Source organism: Lampris incognitus, chromosome 8 (assembly GCF_029633865.1).
Source record: "Lampris incognitus isolate fLamInc1 chromosome 8, fLamInc1.hap2, whole genome shotgun sequence".
Lineage (NCBI taxonomy): Eukaryota > Metazoa > Chordata > Actinopteri > Lampriformes > Lampridae > Lampris > Lampris incognitus.
Window position 1 is genome coordinate 30,698,635 of NC_079218.1, and position 20,465 is coordinate 30,719,099.

The 20,465-nt window shown below is 42.6% G+C and overlaps 1 protein-coding gene across 1 annotated transcript in view; it reads left to right on the forward strand.

Moving 5' to 3' along the window:
- The first annotated feature begins 7,269 nt into the window (after positions 1-7,269).
- Positions 7,270-20,465, forward strand: part of arrb2a (arrestin, beta 2a) — a 41,654-nt gene continuing 28,458 nt past the window's right edge. The window contains exon 1 of the mRNA XM_056284387.1: positions 7,270-7,479. Coding sequence (XP_056140362.1) covers positions 7,457-7,479 — 23 coding nt within the window. The 5' untranslated portion in view covers positions 7,270-7,456. The remainder of the gene's footprint in view (positions 7,480-20,465) is intronic.

The following is a 20,465-nucleotide window of genomic DNA, read 5'->3' on the forward strand; positions in this document are numbered from 1 at the left end:
TGAAGCACAAATACCCCACAGAAATCTCCCATCAGGAGAAGGTGATCAGATCCCACTTGGAGGTTTTATCATTCCCTGATGATTTTTCTGCTCAATCGATCATTCATCTGAACAATATGCTCAGCCCTGATATCATTCATATGACACATAGTAGACATGCTCTGTTTGGAACAAATTCTGTATTGCACTTTGTTTTTTCCCCCAACAGGAGCTTTCTATATACATCAGTGATGCTGAGCATTATTTCCAAGGCAACTGTCTGTTGGGCTGTCAGAAATTTGACTCTTGCACTGAAATGTTTACTGCACACTTTTGTGGTGTTCCCAAGCCACAGACCCACAAGAGTCATCAAGGAAGAATTCCACAGAATGCAGGTGTCAGTCTAAGCAATAATTTATTTATTTAGTACGAAGCTTTGGGACTTGAAGCATTAATAAGTTAATTTAATATATTTTAGGATTTCCGGGTGTGATTGGCAGCATAGATGTCACTCGTATTCCTTTCACAGCTCCTTCAGTAAATGAAGGAGATTATGTGAATAGGAAGTCTTTACATATAGTATGAATGTGCAGGTAGGCCTAAATAGTATCCTTTAGCGTTCCAAATGAAAGATTCGTCACAATACAGCTAATTACTGTTCTGGACTGTGAAGATCATACGTATGTGATGCAGCCCACATCATCAGCAACATGGAAGCAAAGTGGCCTGGGCCTGTGGATGACTTATGATGATTTTTTTCGTGAGTGTACACTGAGCGATAGATTTGCCCGTGGTGAGTTTATATATATATAGCTATGTCCTATGATATATTTTGTTTCCTCCAATTGCAACTGAAAATTGAAATCATATCATCAGAGGAGAGTTTGATGGTTACCTGCTTGTTGACAGAGGGTACCCCTGCCAGCCCTATTTGTTGACCCCTTGCCCTGAGCCTGGCCCGCAGCAGCGTCATAACTTGGCTTACTGCAGGACATGTGCCAGGGCAGAGATGACCATTGGGATGCTCAAGGCCCGGTTCCAGTGCTCTTGTAGGCTCAGGGTCACCTCAGAAAGGGCACGCAGCATGTGTGATTCTCCACAGCATTGCCACAATTCGAGGAGAGCAATGTGCTACTTAACCAGTGAAGGATCCTGATAACGTTTCTGACCACCCCGCTGATGCACGAGATGGAAAAGTGTTGGATGTCGTGTACTGATTACGTCATTAGGTCGCGCTTTGATGCGGAATGTAGATGAAGAAGAAATATGGAATAAAGTGAAGTGATGTGAAACGTGGCTCTCGGTGTGCGTATGATTTAATTCGGTTCTACTTGGCATAATATGCGAGTTAGAAGTGTAACAGTGGCGACGAGGATACTAAATTCGAATAGTTAAATCTGGAAAGTGAGTTTAGTTCGTCCGCGAGATGGAGAACACCAACTTGCTAAAGTTTGATCGCTACGACGAGCCTGCTACGCTAGGTCCTCGTTGGAGTAGATGGTTAACGGCTTTCGAGTTGTTCGCAGATGGTAAAGGTCTGATAATGACAGATAATGTCAGCGCAAGTACAAAGATTAGGAGAAGAGCATTACGTTTGCATCACACAGCGACAGATGTGCAGGACGTTTTCTCTGCCCTTGACGACACGGGAGGTCCTGAAGATTATGCCAAAGCAGTGGATGCACTGAATAACTATTTCGTGCCTCAGGTGAATACCGCGTTCGCGCGCCAGACTTTCTACCAATTGTCACAGAACAATGGCGAGACTGTACAACAGTTTGTAGCACGTTTGCGCCAGACAGCTAAAGACTGTGGTTTTGGGGCGGATATGTCTAACCAGCTCAGGGATGCGGTGCTGAGTAAATGCACGTCAGAATATGTGCGGAGAAAGCTGCTTGAGGAGGGTTCGGGACTGACTTTAGCGAGAGCGCTAGATATTGCTGCGCAGTGTGAAAGAGTAGAACAACGGATGGCAGCAATGAGAGTGAGTGACACGGACGCAAAGGCAACTGAGACTGTGAACCAGGTATCCAAAGGGAAATGGGCCAAGAAGAGCCGCAAACGTGAAGGGGAAGGAAAAGGGAAAGTGTGCTATCGTTGTGGGCACGGAGACCACTTTGCAAAAGATGAAACATGTCCAGCACGCGGGCAAACCTGCAGGAAGTGGGGTGGTAGAGACCACTATGCGAAAATGTGCAAATCTAAAGGTGGCAAACAGTCAGTGAAATACGTAGACTCAGAAAAGGAAGAGCAACAGGATAAAGATTATGCATTTGTAGTACGTGACAGTAGATTAACATTTAATGTGGGGGGTTTAGACCTAGTAATGTTAATTGACTCAGGGGCTACGGCCATTAGTAGTAGTAGATGAAAACACATGGGAAGGACTAAAGAGAGAAAAAAATTAAGTGTCAGTCCTCCACTTAAGACAAAAAGCTGTATACATACTCGTCAAAGGAACCCCTGCCAGTGAAGGGAGTGTCACATGTGAGGTGAAGATAGGGAAAAGGGAAACCCAAGCAGAGTTCACAGTAGTAGCGGGTCAGGGAATACCACTACTAGGGAGAGAGACAGCTATGGAGCTAGGTGTGCTAAAAGTGGGTGTAGATGTAGCAGCGGTGACTGATATCAGGGCAGAGGTAAAGAGGAAGTACCCAAAGCTCTTCACAGGGGTTGGTAAGCTCAATACCAAACAGATCAGTCTGCACATTGACAACGACGTGGAACCCGTAGCACAACCACTGAGACGAGTACCGTTCCATCTGAGGGAGGCAGTCGACAAGAAGATAGAGGAGCTGCTAAGCATGGACATTATCGAAAAGGTTGAGGGCCCAACACCATGGGTAAACCCAGTCGTAGTAGTTCCCAAAGCAAAAGATACTGACATCAGACTATGCCTAGATATGAGAATGGCAAACAGGGCTATCATCCAGGGAAGATATCCAATCCCGACAGTAGATGAACTGTTACATGACATGAACGGTTCAGTTGTGTTTAGTAAACTCGATCTAAAATGGGGCTACCATCAAATGGAGCTCACACCAGAGTCAAGAGCCATAACAACATTCGCTGTGCACAGTGGAACATACCGCTACAAAAGGCTTATATTTGGAGTCTCGTCTGCGAGTGAGCAGTACCAACATGAAGTGGCAACGGCACTGGCTGGCATCGAAGGAGTTGCAAACATATCCGATGACATCATCGTCCACGCACCGGATCGTGAGACACATGACCAGTGACTACACGCCGTACTGGAGAGACTTGAGAGATGCGACTTGACCTTAAATGGTGAGAAGTGTCAGTTTGAGATGGACAAACTAGTGTTCATGGGCATGTTACTATCAGAGAAGGGGATAGGGCCCACAAGCGAGAGAGTGAGAGCACTGACAGAAGCACGTGAGCTGGAGAACGGATCAGAGGTCCACAGTTTCCTGGGCTTGGCTGGGTACAGTAGTAGATTCATACCCCAGTTTGCCGCCATCTCAGAGCCGCTGCGGAGACTGACCAAAAAGGATGTGCCATTTGTCTTTGGCCCAGAGCAGAAACAGGCATTTGAGACACTGAAAAATAAGTTAGCTGAGGCGGGCACACTGGCATACTTTGATAAAGATGCCCCCACAAAAGTGATAGCTGATGCAGGGCCGGTAGGCATAGGAGCAGTTCTGGTACAGGAACAGCAGGGAGTTATGGTGCCTATATGCTATGTGAGCAGGAGCCTGACAGACTGTGAGAGGAGATATTTTCAAACGGAGCGCGAGGCCCTGGCACTGGTTTGGGCATGTGAACGCCTACACCCATACATATACGGCAAGAGGTTCGACCTGATAACGGATCATAAGGCTCTGGAGGTGATCTACAGCCTCAGATCAAAACCGTGCGCCCGGATCGAGTGTTGGGTGCTCTGTCTCCAACCTTATGACTTTCAAGTGATACACATAATATCTGGAAAGTACAACATTGCTGATCCTCTGTCTCGTCTCCTGGGGGACACTGCAAAGAAGACGACACACGCACATGGAGCGGAAGAATACGTGCGGTTTGTGGCAGTGCAAGCATCGCCCAGGGCGCTGACTACAAAAGAGGTGGAGAGAGCCTCTGCAGAGGATGAAGAACTGATGCGGTTTGTGGCAGTGCAAGCATCGCCCAGGGCGCTGACTACAAAAGAGGTGGAGAGAGCCTCTGCAGAGGATGAAGAACTGAATGAGGTGAGGAAAGCGATACAGAGTGGCTGGTTTGAGAAGTGTTCAGCCTATGCGCCTATCGCAAAGGAACTATGCACTATAGGACAGTTAGTGTTAAGAGGAATGAGAACTGTTCTACCGCAGAGCCTACAGAACAGAGCTCTAGCATTAGCTCATGAAGGACATTTAGGTATTGTAGGGACAAAACAGCATCTCAGGGGAAAGGTGTGGTGGCCAGGGATGTACGGGGCAACAGAGAAATATGTTAAGTCATGTCACGGGTGCCAACTAGTGGCGCGGCCCGACGTACCAGAGCCATTGCGGCCCACAGCTCTCCCTGATGGACCATGGCAGGATATTGCCACGGATTTGTTAGGTCCGTTACCAACAGGACATTCTATCTTAGTAGTTGTAGACTACTACAGCTGATATTATGAGTACGAGACCATGCGATCCACCACGACAGACAAAGTGATAGACCGTCTAGAGAACATATTCAGCCGCCACGGTCTACCTGTCTCTATCAGGTCCGACTGTGGACCACAGTCCTTGTCATCACAGTTCCAGGAGTTCTGTCAAGACAACGGCATACAGCACGTGAAAACAACGCCTAAATGGGCACAAGCAATTGGAGAAGTGGAGAGGCAAAACGCGTCGATCATGAAACGGATATGCATCGCACAGGCGGAGGGACTGGACTGGGAGAAGGAACTCCGGAGGTACGTCACCATCTACAGATCCATAGACCACTCCACCACGGGCAAGAGCCCAGCCGAACTCTTGTTCAGCAGAAAGCTGAGAGGAAAGCTGCCGGACATCAGTACACCTAGGAGTGACCTGGAGGCACGGGACACAGAGCGAAAGGGGAAGTCCAAAATATACACCGACGACCGACATGGAGCCAAACCATCCCAAGTACAAGTGGGAGATGAAGTCCTTTTGAAACAGGACAAGGCAGATAAGTTCACGACAACTTTCAACCAGACACCACACACGGTAATCAGTAAGAACGGTAACAATGTGGTAGTCGAGTCACCCACAGGAGCTCAGTACTTCAGAAACACAACCTATGTCAAAAGGTACACACCAGCTGAGCTGACGTCATCACCTGCTGGAAAAGAAACACAGACAACACTGAGTGAGAATGAAAACCAGGGACTTGAACACGCAGAGAGGTCCACACCAGAGACACTCAGTCAGGGGTCATCCCCATGCCGACCTCTGACAGCACAGACAGAGAGACCTCGACGAGAAATAAAGATGCCCCAGAGATTCACAGGTTTTGTTATGAAGTAAATTCAATGTAAGAAGGCATATGTTCATGTGTATGGTAATAGAGGAAATTAATACACAATGCTAGGGGGCAGGAAGGTTTATTCTGTGAGAGAATATATTATTAACATTCAGATATGACCTGTTGTTTATGTAGAGGAGACACTAGAGTTCGAATCCAAGTAAGGGGGGATGTCGTGTATTGATTACGTCATTACATCGCGCTTTGATGCGGAATGTAGATGAAGAAATATGGAGTAAAGTGAAGTGATGTGAAACGTGGCTCTCGGTGTGCGTATGATTTAATTCGGTTCTACTTGGCATAATATGCAACTTAGAAGTGTAACAGTGGTGGACCCCAACACTTGTTTTTCGGGCCTCAGCCTTTTTTCTATTGACTATAATGGAGGTAAAATTTGAACATATCCAGTACGCACACATTTTGAGACTTGTATGTATAAAGGCATTTAGGTGTTGCTTTCACATAGACAATGTTAAATACTGGCAGTGTTGGGATGGCTGAAAATGTACTTTATTTTTTCTTAGAAATTTTCAATAACTACTTAAATATATCACAAGTTGAATGTAGCCACTGAATGCTGTTTAATTAGGTAGGGTAGGCTAAACAACGTTACAATTGCTTGTAATAAAATCATATCTTAGCCGTTTAACTGTAGCTTTATGTTTCATCTTCAGATGCTGCCAAGTAGGTTTTGTGCCTGCATAAATATTGAACAAGTTTTTTTCCCACCTTATTGAATATATACTCGTATTCTGCAAACATATTAATTTGTCTAACAGGGTAGGACGACCTTTTTTTCACTCTCGCAGGCCACCATGGTGAATCATAGTATCGGAGCTCCATTGAAGATGTTTTTTTATTTAATAGTCGTTACGCACTGACTTAACTCAGAGTGAACATAGAGTTGATTGAACAAACTCAGATCAGCTGTTCTGAAGCAGAAAACGAGCTTGACAGCTCAGAGTTAGTCAACGCAGAGTTCGGGTTTAAACTCGTTTTGTTGAAACTGCTTTCTGAAATAGGCCCCAGGTCAAACAAATCATGCTATACTTGATGACATCAAGGATGAAATTGAGCTTGCCTACTGTGCTCTTGGCGCAAGCCACCGTTTATATTTTGCCACATGGATAATTGCAATCAGACGCTAAACAAGGGCAAACTGCACTCAGCTGTAAAACTTCATGGGCGTGTTTGCACTGTAATATCATTAGCGCCGGTATCTGTCGTGAATTGGACCTTGAGACGGGACAGATAGCGGTTGCAAGTGATGCGCACTTCTCAGGGTGCTATCAGCAGCAACAGAGCGAGTCTTAGAAAAACGAGACATCCACAGATGGAAACCGATGAATGGGGAGGGGGAGTTAACAGATAATTAGTATAGCCATAATTACAATTAAGTTATTTCAAATCAAACATCGCAAGATATAAGTGTACTTGCAAATGCATTGATAATCTTTTCTTTTTTAAAAAAAACTGAAACGTATTTTAACCATACCATGCTACTTGAGTACACTTTAAAAACAAATATCAATGGGACCACTACAGAAAATTGTAGATGAATATTTAACATCCAGGGATTCACATTATTGACACTACCACTGACTATCCTGGAAACACGTTGCCCACGATTTCAAACATTAACCGCACACAGTACAGTCATATACCTGATTTTGACATAGTCCTGTTTAAATTCACTTTACGTGCCGTGTTTACATTTCTGCCGCGGCTCTTGCGCAGTGCAACGCGGCTGAGTGTACACAACAACGCACGGCACCGACCGAAGTTCCTGTCTTTGCGGAAGCGAGAATTTACGAGGCGGTGCCAAATCAAATTAGCACACTAGTTAGCTTGCGGGGGGAGCGACGTGCATAGATGCGGATTGCGAGCAAGGTTTGAAAGCCGCAATCTAGGACGAGAGTACTGCCGATTCCGAGGTTGTTGTTGTTTTTTTTTTTTTTTTCCTTTTTCTTGGGACTCTTCAACCGCACGCCTGCCTGAGGAGATGGGGGACAAGGCGGGCACCAGGTAGGTTGTCCGGCTAGCGGTGCTAGCATACGAGTCTTGCCTTTCGCTAAAACAAGCTCGGCTCCTTGACGGGGTGTGTAACTAAAACGTGTTTTTTGCTGTGTTTGTGCGGGCAGGTCGAAAGACTAACGCCAAAATCTGCCTCGCTGCTAACCCCCTCCGTCGTTTGTTCTGTAGCGATGTGTTAACGATGCCCTCGTTGTACGAACCGTACGAACGCACAGCTGGGTGGGGTTAGCTGGTTACAATTTGTGGCTAATTTAGCTCTCCGGCTAACGTAGTCTCGGGTTAGTCGTATTCCCCTTTAGAGGGATGCGATTCAAGGCTTCCAGTTCATCTCGACCAATTTGCACGTTAGTGTTACATTATTGTGTTAAGTGCAGTCTTTCTAAACATAAGTGCGCTTGGCGTCCGTTTAAATGCCTCTTGCGCCATTTATTTCCAGGGGCAGTTTAAACGAGGCTAGAGGTGCCCTGCTGCAATCTTCCCGAGATCGAAGTTTCTGGACTTGTTTAGTTTACGAACTCTTCATTAAATTCCACTAATCCTATATTGCATTGGGTAAGGCTCTTCGTTTTCCCGATTGTGTTGCCCTGGCCATGTCTGATTACAATTTAAGATGAAGATATGTAGAGCTACAACAGTCACAATAATCGGTCCCCGACGAACGAATAACTTGTCATTCCGCCGGATGAATGCATGGCTATCGGGGGGGAAATTATTAATCGATGTCTGTCCATACAATCTCATTTACTCTGAATAGATCCCTTTTTTCCCTTTTTTTATGTCTCCCACCTGGAAGCCAACCACACATCCCAAGTATATCTCGATGACGTTGTTTTGACGTCTGGTTAACGCGTCATCTCCACTTAACTTAAGTGAAACGCATGCAAAATGTAAACAAGGCCCGCCGCGGTTCGCTGCTCATGGCATCATGCGCGCCTCGCACATGACTGCTCAACATGGAATATAATTGACTGTCAGGTCCGGCAAAAAAAAAAAAACAGCTTGGCCCCCCCCCCCCTTTTCCTTCCCTTCTTGCTGCAAACGATTGTGAGATGTTCACACCTATTGAAAATGTTCCACTCAGCAGTCTTGGAGGCAAGACTGATTTACAAAAGTGCGCTGTAGCATGTACCCCCCTGCCTTTGACGTCCCTGCCTCAAGACCCTTAAGCATGGCTGTTAATGCTCAACAGTGGTTGTACCAAGTAACACCGAGGTGCGGCTGGGTAAATGTAAAGCAGAGCCAGAAATTGACAGGACGGCTAGGATAACGTTTTAAATGTGCAGGATATGGGTCTTTGGGTGACATTGGTGGAGACTGCAGAGACCTAACTAGTTCAGAGAATACTGACACACAGAGTAGAAGGACAGTAGGATGGGCTAGACTAGGGTTGGACAACCTTTTGGATGTCCCCTGCCACTTTGCAAAGAAAAAAAATACAGACCCGAGTGCCAGTTCATTTTCATAATGAGCATTTATTTATTTATTGATTATTGTTTCTTGTCTCCCTGTCTACACACACACACACACACACACACACACACACACACACACACACACACACACAATTTGTGCAAATGTATGAAAGTTAGTAGGGCACAAAAGAAAATGAATTCCATCTTACCGATTTAACCCAACCCTTGTTTGTCGTAATATCAGGTAACCACTGTTAGACGTAGGGCGTCATTTACATCCACACTCTAATCAAGAGCTACACTGAATACTGACACATCTTTGAATGTAAGAGTTTGTTGGTGCCTTGTGGTTTCAGCCATGTCTGTAATGCGCCTCTCTACAGTTCTCACAGAAATTAGCATTTCTTTTATCCTGTTGACGATTGTGTCTTTGTTTGGTAACCCATCAAATATAACTTACGAGCTACTGAGGGAAGTCTCCTTTATATACTCCATCGCAGAATAGCTTCCCGTGTTTAGCAATGCACTGTGTGACTTTATAGCTGCCTTCTGTAGCTTGGTTTTTCGTTGCACATAGCGTTGTAAACATGTTGCTTTGCCACCTGTACTGGGCCATTGCCCTTTTGATTGATTCAGCTTTATCAACCTTATCTTTGAAGTTTTTCTCGTGCCTTGTTTCAAAATGACATTTTACACTTGAAGTTTGACACACATTTTCGCAGCAGAAAGTGCTCACAGCTTGGTCCTTCCTTTCATGAAATAAATCTGAATTCGTTGTTCCGAGAAGGCTGAAAGGGATGAATGTTAGACAGCCTACTTTTTTTTTTGCTTCTGCCATTGTCAGTTGTTGTTGACAATAAAGCATAAAGGAAAGCTAGCTAGCTATCTTACATTTTCACTATCGCTGTAATGCTGTGCTCATCGGCAGGTCAGTGGGAGGGGGAAGAGGGGTATGATAGACCACGTCAATTGTGTGCGTTCTCTTGCTGTCAAAAACTATTATCTATTTTGAGACTACTTATTTCAGTATTTAAATCGAATTGTTCTTGTAGTTCTGAGTGATCAGTAGACTATAAAAGAACTATATAAATGCAGTCCATCTACCACTAGGCTATATTTTTTATATATGTATATTTAATAAAAATGTAAAAAAAAATATTTTGTTGAATTGTTTCATGTGCCCATGTTAATGGCCTTGCGTGCCCCTGTAGGCTCGTATGCCATAGGTTGCCGACCCCTGGGCTAGACTTTTCACGCTGCGTATTTACATTCATGATGTAGTATGGTATAGCCGTGTTTGCCTGGGCAATGTATTGGTGTGATTACTGGTATAGGGGGAAGTCTTCAGTTATCCAATCCTGCATCACTCAGTGTGCTGTGAGGAAGTTCTGTACGTGGAAATAGATATCATATGTGCTAAACAATACTACTTGATGTAGGCATATATCATCTGTGTTCTTCAGGATGCTGAAGGTCGTAGTAATCGTTCATTTTTATTATGACTATCACAGCAGTCTTTTGTTTTTATTTGAACTTCTCATTTATACTGCCGGCCTGTAGGTATGCCCCTCATAATTTACTAAACTTTTCTGAGAATTTGCTGAGGCAGTTTCACAGTACATGCTGGAACCCTGGGTACAAGTACAACAGGGTTCACATACAGTGTAAAGGCACAGTGTTTTATATATATATATATATATATATATATATATGTGTGTGTGTGTGTGTGTGTCTGTGTGTAGTCATATATATGTGTAGTCTGGTTTGTAGACTAACTAAATATTGCTTTACAAGTAGACTGTATTGTCAGGTTTATTTGTATAGTTTGTATAGTCCATCACAGTTGTGACCTCAGAGTGCTTTACATTCACATCACTCAAGTCTTCTGTGTAGAATACATATCACTCTACATCTAAACAGACTAAACACACTAACCACGGGGACAGAGGTCTCTAGGTATCACTATACATATCTTTTTGTGTTTGAAAGACATAAAGTGCACTGTTTTACTTGCGAATACCTTCACTCATTTTTTAGCATTCCACTGCAACCATAAGTGTGTCTAAATGCTGATCTGCCCTTTTTTGCTTCAAGGTCTTGGTGATTAACAGCCGCCTCTGCAGGGCGATCTCATCACCCGACTACAAAGCGGACCATTGAGTAGAAAGGGCGGCATTATTCAGGTCTGGCTCACTGACAACTTTGGGACAGTGTGTTGATAGCAAGTGACAGAGCACTAAAATTTCTGTGATTTAGTGTGAAATGCTGAGGGCACCAATCTAAATGATAAGAATTTGAGAACTGCTGCCCTTTCTTAGAATGGATTCGGTTAAAGATTCCTAATTCACTCAACCTGAATTGAATTCTAGGTAGAACAGGCAGTATTTAAAATGCATTCAAATGCTATATGCAAAAAGGATTTTCACAACAGGAGGCATTCAAATTATTGTCTCTTGCGAGGCCCAAGACCATCCTAGGCATAGAAAATTGTGACAACTAAGGAAAATGCACAAGTTTGTCTTGCTGACAGTTGGGTACAAAGACAGACAATTAAAGCTAAAGATTAGAGATTTTGGAAGATTTACATGCTAACAAATACGAGTTGGGGCTGATTCAGTATCGGGTGCCGATACTGACATAATTCAGTCATTGGATGTCCAATTGACGTTAACTGATCCATATTCCATAGTCTAATGTTTTTATGAATTATAAATACGTAATAATGCAATTTCAAGCCCATAGCCAAAATTGTATATGTAAGTTTAGGTAGTATGAAGTGTTTTGTGTGCGGGGACATGGGACACAAGCGCTTCACTTGCCTGCATAGAGAGCGGGATGTGGAAGCTGCTGGCCAGGCAGCTGAAGCAGGCAGGGGGAGCAGCAAGGAGGTGGGGGGTAGTGATGACAAGTGAAACAAGTGAAAGATGACAAAATGTAAACCTGGAGACTCCTAAACTCCATAGTAATTCAGAGAAAGTTAAAATGGCTGTAGATGGCATAGTAATTGTATTGGAGGGACCCAGTAACTGTAACAGAGGGACCCAATGTGGATGGAGTTAGTGGCGCTGCTGCGTATGTAAGCTCCCTGGCAGCTGCTGCAGCCGAGCACGGGCAGAAGGTGCAGAGTGACGGGGAGGAGGCGGCAGACCCACCTGTGACAGGACACGACACGTGAAGAACCACATTTACAGTGTTCCCTCACTTTATCCAGGTTATTTTCACAGATTTATTTAATTGATGCTCAGAGAATAGAAAATTCAAACATCAGACAGTACACATGGGTAATGGTTTCAGGGAACAGGGTCAGTGCTGCCAGGCTAGACTGGGTGTATATCACCAGACACCTTATCACCAGGTTAGTCAGGAGCAACATATTTCCAGTTGGTTTTACATATCACCACTTAGTCAATGTTGTCTTATGTCTTTCACCAACAAAAATATGTCTTTCTGGCATTTTAGTCCTGTATGTGGAAGTTTTTTTCTCCCCCTTCTGGCGGTGAGAGTTATTACTTCTCTTATGTCAGCGTGCGCCGAGGAAAAGCTACACCAGTGGTTATGAGTTTGTCCTCGCTGTCGATGGCTTTCTTTCTGTCTTTTTTTTTTTGGGACTTAGTCCTCCCTCTCTGAACGCTGAGGTTTTTTTTTTTTTTCTGGAGTATCAGAAACTTTTCTTGAACGCTTCTTAGGTTTTTCCACAATAGCTTCCGGGCCCGGAAGCTTTCAGGCAGAAAGCTGAAGACAAGCCTATCAGAGGCATGCGAACGCTTTCTTAACTTGGGAGTTCAGGTCTGGCAAACCAATCATTGCTGGTTGATGTAAAACCATGGATATAGTAAAACTGGATACGGCGCTGCTCAGCCTTGCAGCAATTTTTTTCAGTGGTCACTCACGGTATTGCAGTGAAAAATCCCCTGCGGCCCAAAAAACATTTTCCCCATAGACCACCATTCTAAAAGAGACGCCTGTAAAACTGTTGACAGGACACATGCAGCTATAATCATGGTCAATTATTACCCTTTGTATTGTATATTTTTAAGCCATGGGGTTTTAATCTTTTTAAAAAATTTCCAAAGCCCAGAAAAATCTTTTTTTCTTTTCTTCTGCCTGACATCATGGCTGTGTACAAGCACTCTACGTGTGGTCATGTTGTGTCTCGGGAATGAGGATCTTTGCTAGGTTAAACAAACGCTGTTCGGATGAAGAAAAATCAAAGGTAAAGGTGAATAAATGACACAATTTCATTGTTGGTTGGTGTTGCCGTTTGTATACATACTTCCATGGTTTCAAGTCCCAAGTAAGTCCTGTAGTAGTCTTATCATAATAAGACTACTACGGGAAGTCCACTAGCATAGCATTCCCAGATCCTGAGCATGGTTTGCTCGTTCGCATAGCCTAGAGGCACGATGGGAGTAACACTACTGCACATAATCAGTGGGCCGTATGTACCGGAAGTAGCCCGGAAGCCAGAAATTTTTTTGCCGTATGCGCCAGGCGAGCAATTCTCATAGGAATGATCAGGTGCCATTTTTAGATCCGGCATCCTCTACTATAATACGTCCATGTGTAAAACACATCCCTACACATCACCTCTGGTGTGCCAGCACAGGAATGTCGCCACAGAAACCAAATTTAAAACTTCGGTGTACTGCGAAATAAGAGATTTACCTGGCAGTGATAGGCTTAGTCATCATTGTGTGAACTCATTTGGCAAGCGCTTGAATGTCATGGACATGGTAATAATGATAATAAGGATATTCAAAGAAAAAGAGCTCTTGTATTGCTATCGGCGCATATCCACATTCCGGTGTCGGAATGGGATCGGAACTGAAAAAAAGTGGATCTGTGCATCTCTAAAACAGATGTCATTCGTGATACTCAATGTCACTAGAGTTATATAGGGTTATAGATCCAAATCAGTATCTCTTTTATAGTTGCTTAGTTCAGTGGTTGCTTTCAGGTAGGAAATAAAAAACCTGCACATAGCATTTTTACATCTTCACCATAGCAGCCAGAAACAAAAAGTTTGATTAAGCAAAGTTTTTGTGGTTAACAAGCAGACATGGCTGACGAAGTTTGTAGAAGACATTTACAAACTTTTGTTGCTCTGGTTCCAGTTCCCCCCTTTTTTTTGTGAGGGGAGGTATTGGGAAGGTGCTGACAGATCATCGACAACCCCGTTTCATTTCAAATGGATTTCCAGGGATTTGGAATGGTCAAACATCCAAACAGTTTCTAATGTTGCCATACTTTTAAGTCAAGTCTAGCCTTGACCCAGAGACTCTTGCCAACTTGAAGATCATTTCTCCAATCTCTGATTTCACTCCAAGGTCTTCGACTGAAGGACCACCTCATACTCAAAAGCCTCTTTCAGAAATTCCGGTCTGGTTTTCATCCAACTCAGTACTGAAATGGCACTGGTCATTGTCACAAACAACTTGCCAATGGCAGCTGATATGTGCTCATCAATTCTGGTTCCCCTTGACTCTACTACTGCTTTTAACCATTGACCAAAAGATCTTCCCTATCTCTACAACTGTCACCACAGCCACCACAGGATTCTTTGGCACTGCCCAGTTTTAAGTCCTACCTCTCAGACAGGACTTAGTTTTTCTCTGGGGGGCAGACCCCAGGCACTCTTCATTACCTGTGGTATGCCCTAGGGATCAGTCTTGAGCCCCATCCTCTTCACCCTCTAAGTCTAGGTGCTTCCCCTCCTTGGCCATGTCATCAACCAGCACGAGATATCATCTGGGATAATGGGAAATGGTTGACAAAGCCAGGGCTATACAGTGAGTCATTTTCGCTGATATTTGTTTTTAAAAATTATCGTGTCAAGATCAATATTGATGTCAACTGGTATCTGTTGGACTTAATTACACAGCTTATTCTTAAGTATTGGTTTTTGAAACGACATGCGACTGAGTAGCCATAAGTTGTAGACAACTGGATGAGTTGATTCCCAAAAACTGAGTGAAGTGGTTGGGATTTCAAATTGTAGACATTAAACAAACAGCGGTGTGCAGAAAGACTGTCCCCTGAAACAGAGGAGGTGCAAGGAGTTTACTTAGTCACCTAATGAATAGGCACCTATGTGCATGCCATGGTAATATTAGAGCAGTGGGAAGAAAGCTGAGTTAATGTGAATGATACTTTGGAGAAAAGAAGTCTTGAGTACTGCAAACACACTAAACAACAATCACTGAATCCTTCATGAGCAACACTCTTGTCATAGGAAAAGCAAGCGATGGGAAAAACAAGATATGCTCACTTGTTTCATGCAAGGTGCCTGTATTGGTTTTTATGATTGTAAACACACATATGCATGCATGCATGTGTGTGTTCACAGGCATGTGACTAAGTGTGCATAACACTGTACGAGTGTGGGTTTGTGTGTTTTAGTTGTTACTTTTTGGACCAAAGTCGGCTGCTGTTGGCATTTACTACAGTTGTAAAGAATTTATTTTTGAGTAATAAAACAATATTCATTTTTGCCTTTGTTGGATAGAGGCTAGTGAAGTGGCAGACAAGAAATGAGGGGATAGAGAGATGGGTACGATATGGAACAAAGGTCACTCTGACTAGAATCGAACTGGGGATATTGTGGTTATGTGGCATGTGCTGTAACCATCCGGCTACCGGGGTGCCAATAAAACATTTTTTAACATCCTTTATTATATCTTCAGGTGTATTCTTATACATAGCTCTTCATTTACTCTTGTATATAAAAAATTTTTCAGCCATAACTTTGTGCTACTTAATTTTTCTTTGTACTACTGAATTTATACAGCTGCTAGCACCATTGCTAATGCTTTTTTTTTTTTTTTTTTAAAGAAAGTGGCATCCAAACTGATAAAAGGAAAAGCCTCCTCCTCAGTTTATCAGACGAAGAATGGAACATTTCAAGTCATTATAAGCCAAATGATTACATAAACATAAAAATCTGGATTTGGTCAAACTTTTGACCCTTTGTTGAAACAGTTGAATGTTAATCATGGTTTGTCTCCATTAAAGGGACCTAAAGTATATAAGCTGAAGATTTGACTCAGAAATAATTACATGATATTGCACACAGTCATACTTTGTCATCCAACTTTTTTTCATATTGAATTGTCACTGAATTATATCGTGAACCCCACATTGTGAATTGACTTGTGAGATTAACATATCATCCCCTCCCGATTGATGACACACAATTTATGCCAGCAGAACAGTAGCAAGTTAGAGTGCCTCCTTGTTGACTCCCCTCACCAGTTCCTACCTTTTCCAGTCAGCATTCCTCTCCATCACAGTGTCCAATCTTGGCATTAGGTTTGACTCTTGTCTAATCTTTGATCATCACAATCAAGAGCTGTGCAAAGCCTCCTATCAATTTTAGAACATGCTCAGTCTCCATTCAACTGGAATCATATGACCATGTGTGATGCATAGACCTTGTCCTTGCCATTATCATCTCAACAATGGACTACTGCAACAAGCCCTTCATTCGAATCCATGGCAGAAGCCTACAGGGACTCAGTACATCCTAATTTGTGCTGCCAGGATGCTGGTGAGAGTGCACAAACATTATCATCCATTCTTCACACACTACATTAGCTCTTGGTTTCGTTCAGGATTGAATTCAAAATACTTCTGAGATTTCAATGAATCCATTGACCTGCACCTCTCTGCCTGAAGGACCTGCTTACCCTCCGAACCGCCCACTGCAACCTCAGATCCAACAACTGCCAGCCTCTCTGTACCCACAGGACAAAACTCTGCATGACGGAGGATCAGGCCTTCTGTTGAGATTGCACTTCTTCTCTGGAATGCCTTTCCTAAACACCTGAAGGCACCACAGACTCTGGCCTCTTTCAAAAATGGCCTTACACATTGGTGTTCAGAAAGGTCTTTCCTTCCTTCTCGTGATAACCATAACCCCAACCCACCCCCACCTTCTCCTAATGCCTACTGTTTTCTCTTTTGTCTATCATGTCTTCCGTTTATGCACTTTTCTGCTTTTAAGTTTTAACAACTTGATATTTATTCATAATGAAGTGTTGTTAATAACAGTAATTATTACTATTCATGGAGTTTGTTTCAGAATCGAGTGTGAGACTCTGGTTCTCTGTGAGTGACCACAAATTGTTCTCTCACACCAACACGTAAACATTTCAAATCCTAAACAATATTGAAAATGTGGGAGACTGCACACATGAGGACAGATTTCAGAATTTGTTGTCTTTCAATCTTCAGAATATATAACGATTATCAGTCAGACTCCCGACTCTCAGAACCATTTTATGAGCACACGCTCATTGCAGCTTGCCGGGCAACTAGCAATAGGCTTTTGCTCACCTTTGGCAGCAACATGATTTTTTTTCTTTTTTTCTACAAGACGTACCATAGTATAGCAGACAAAGTGAAGGAGTTGCACAGAAATAGACACTGCTCTGGATTCATCAGATGAACTATTATGTTTTATAGCTCTGGACTGTTTTATTCAAACAAAGGTAAGACATTTCTGTCAAACTAGAGAGAAATGCCTTGGATGAGAAATGTCACACTTTATAAACCCAAGCTAGTCTTTCACATGGGCTTTTAGTGCAATGTTAAGCTATAATTAAGTAGTGCATAAGTCTTCTCTCTATGCAAGTTGCTCACGTGTAGAGGGGATCTGGCACGAATGTAGAAGAGGTATTGTTGTAGCACGGACCCTTATTTGTGTTACACTTGAGGTAGTTAGCACAGCTACTTCCATTCACCAAGTTCCCAGCAAAAACTCAACACTGTGTATGCTTTGCTTTGTGGAGTTATGATCAAGATGTGGTTTTCATATTCTATAGAGAAAACAGCGAAACCCTAAATCTTATGCTATTTTTTTTTATCCCCATATTTGCTGATGAGCAATGCCATTGTGGACCTTTGTTGGAAAATTACACCAGTTGTGCGCGTGCACACCGACCAACAATGATAACACCGGATACCGGTCCAAGCCTAGACTACAGAAAAAGCAAAACTATTCAAAACAAATGTGTGAAAAAGTAGGATCTGGGCTTTCAGTCTGTACATAGCTGTAAGGGCAGTACTATTGACCGTGTGGGAATCACCCTAACTGCATTTCTCCTTGAAAACATTTCAGAACTTAATTGAACATGGCAGTTTTTGCCTTGGCTTCACAGCTGAGTACATACCCTCAGTAAGAGGAAGACGAAGGCAACACTGAAATCATCATGTCCACTTGACAACAGCAAGGAAGGAAAAGTCACAGGACCGACAGATGGACACGAGTTCATTTTTGCTGAGACAGGCAAAGGTGTGTGTGTGTGTGTGTGTGTGTGTGTGTGTGTGTGTGTGTGTGTGTGTGTGTGTGTGTGTGTGCATGCGTTTGCATGAGAGGGAGTGTGATTGTGTCAGTGAGCCTGACTATCTCTATCCTCAGTGGCCCCAGCACCGGTCCCATATCAAGTTGTTTACTTGTGCGAAACCTGACTCTGCTATAGGGCTTCAACTGATGATTATCTTAAATCTGTTAATTCTTTTACTGATTTGGTCTCTAAAATGTCAAAAATGAAATTATTAATTGATTGGGGAAAATTAACTGATTATAATTTTTGTAAGCAATTAATCATTTCAGCACTACTCTGGTTTGTGTGTAGCTTTCCCAGGCAAGTTGCTTGGCCAGACCCAGTTATACTTGAAGCGATTCATTTAGACCACATCATAAATAAATGTGAAGGATTGACAAAACCCTGTGCCATGTGTAAGCCGTGTAATGCCATATATCACTAAATACCAAAATACAGCACCATACAATATACTTTTTTCTTTTTCTTTTTTCTTTCTTTAGAAAAAAACATCCAAAATGCAACATACATGTATTAAACCAATAGGGAAATACATACATTATACAGGTGAACATGAGTTGAATGTGAGGCGTGTTGCATGGTTTGAAACAAAATCCTGTGTGGTACAACGGGTTGTATTGACTTGAATCGGAAAGCTACCTTCCTGAGATCCAAAATGAGAAGTCTGGGTCCAAAGATTGTTTGAACTTTCCAAAGTAAGTTCACTGACTGGGGGTGTGCATAGTTAACCGGTTAGCCAACTAACTGCCCATTTTATTTTATTTTTTTAGTCTGATATTCACAAACAGTTAAGCAGTTAATTTGCAAATTTTTTAATGTTATTGATTTTATAGTGTAAATGTTTACAAAGTGTAATAAATAAAGACAAGTAAACACAAGTGAACATGCCATCTAGACCGTCAGCCTTCATTTCTGGTGTTACACTAAAATCTGTGACCATTGAAAATTGTGACCATACATGTGTACATCCGGAATATACAGAAAGCAGCACCCCTATCATTGTCACTACATACTATTGCTAAGGGACAACCACTCCCAGATCATTACCATGAACTTAGCCACACTTACATCAGTCCTAAATTTAACAACATCTAACCCATACCTAAACTTAATCAGGAGGTGGGAGGACTTGGAGGCCTTTTTCCAGTCTACAGCCAAACTCTTGTACTATTCCTCAGTTTTTGCATTGCTTACACATGTCATAATTTTTGACGGTAACAGATTTTGGTGTAACGCCTGCCTTGTGATGAATGGGCTGGGTACTCCTCTCACCCCAGAACATGTTGATATGCTGATATGTCTTAAGAAACTTCGTTTGGCTAAAGATGTCTATTCACTGGAAAGGTTAGGTATGTTTTGTTGTGGAATTGGGGTTGCTATTGCTAATATATATATATATTTTTTATAATCGCTAGACTAAGGCAAAACATTACATTACAGTCATTTAGCCGAGGCTTTTATCCAAAGCGACTTACAATAAGTGCATTTAACGTAGGAAATCAGAACTACTAGTCATCAGAGGTCTTAAGTGCATCTAAGAGCAAAACCAGTGCTTAAGTAAACGTGCAAGAAAATTTTTTTTTTAAATGAGTGAATACAATAAGTTCTAAGAACAAGTAACAGGGTAGTAGTTCTTAAAGAGGATAGTTTTCAACCTGCACCGAAAGATGGGCAGCGACTCCGCTGTCCTGACATCAGTTTGTTGATGTCTTGTTACCAGTGTCATCTAAAATAAAACGGATAAAAATCTTTGAAACTTAGTTATGTTGGTACTGTTTTTTTAATAAATTCCTTTGTGAATAAGGTCCGTTCTCTTTTCAGTGCTTTATTATTTTGATGGGTTGGATCGTGTCTGAATGCACTTTGGTTTTCACCGTTGAACTTAATTGGTTAGTAATTTATGAACCAAAAAAAAAAAGCAATGGCTAACTGGTTTTCATCCAGTTAACAACAATAGTTAGTCGACCCCTAAAATATCCATGACTACCATCCCTACTTCTGTTTGTCTGTATCTACCGTAGTTTGACTCTTCACCACCATTACTCAAACACCAAAAATTACTGCTTTCATGGAGGGAGATGTCCCAGAAGCTGTGGGGTGTAGTCTGGACATGTGGATAATACAATATCTCATCCCTCTAGCCAGATTAGTTTGGAAAAGGTATGAAGTGATGGTCAAGTTTATTTATAGTGCATCTCGGAGTTGTCTCAACACACTTGAC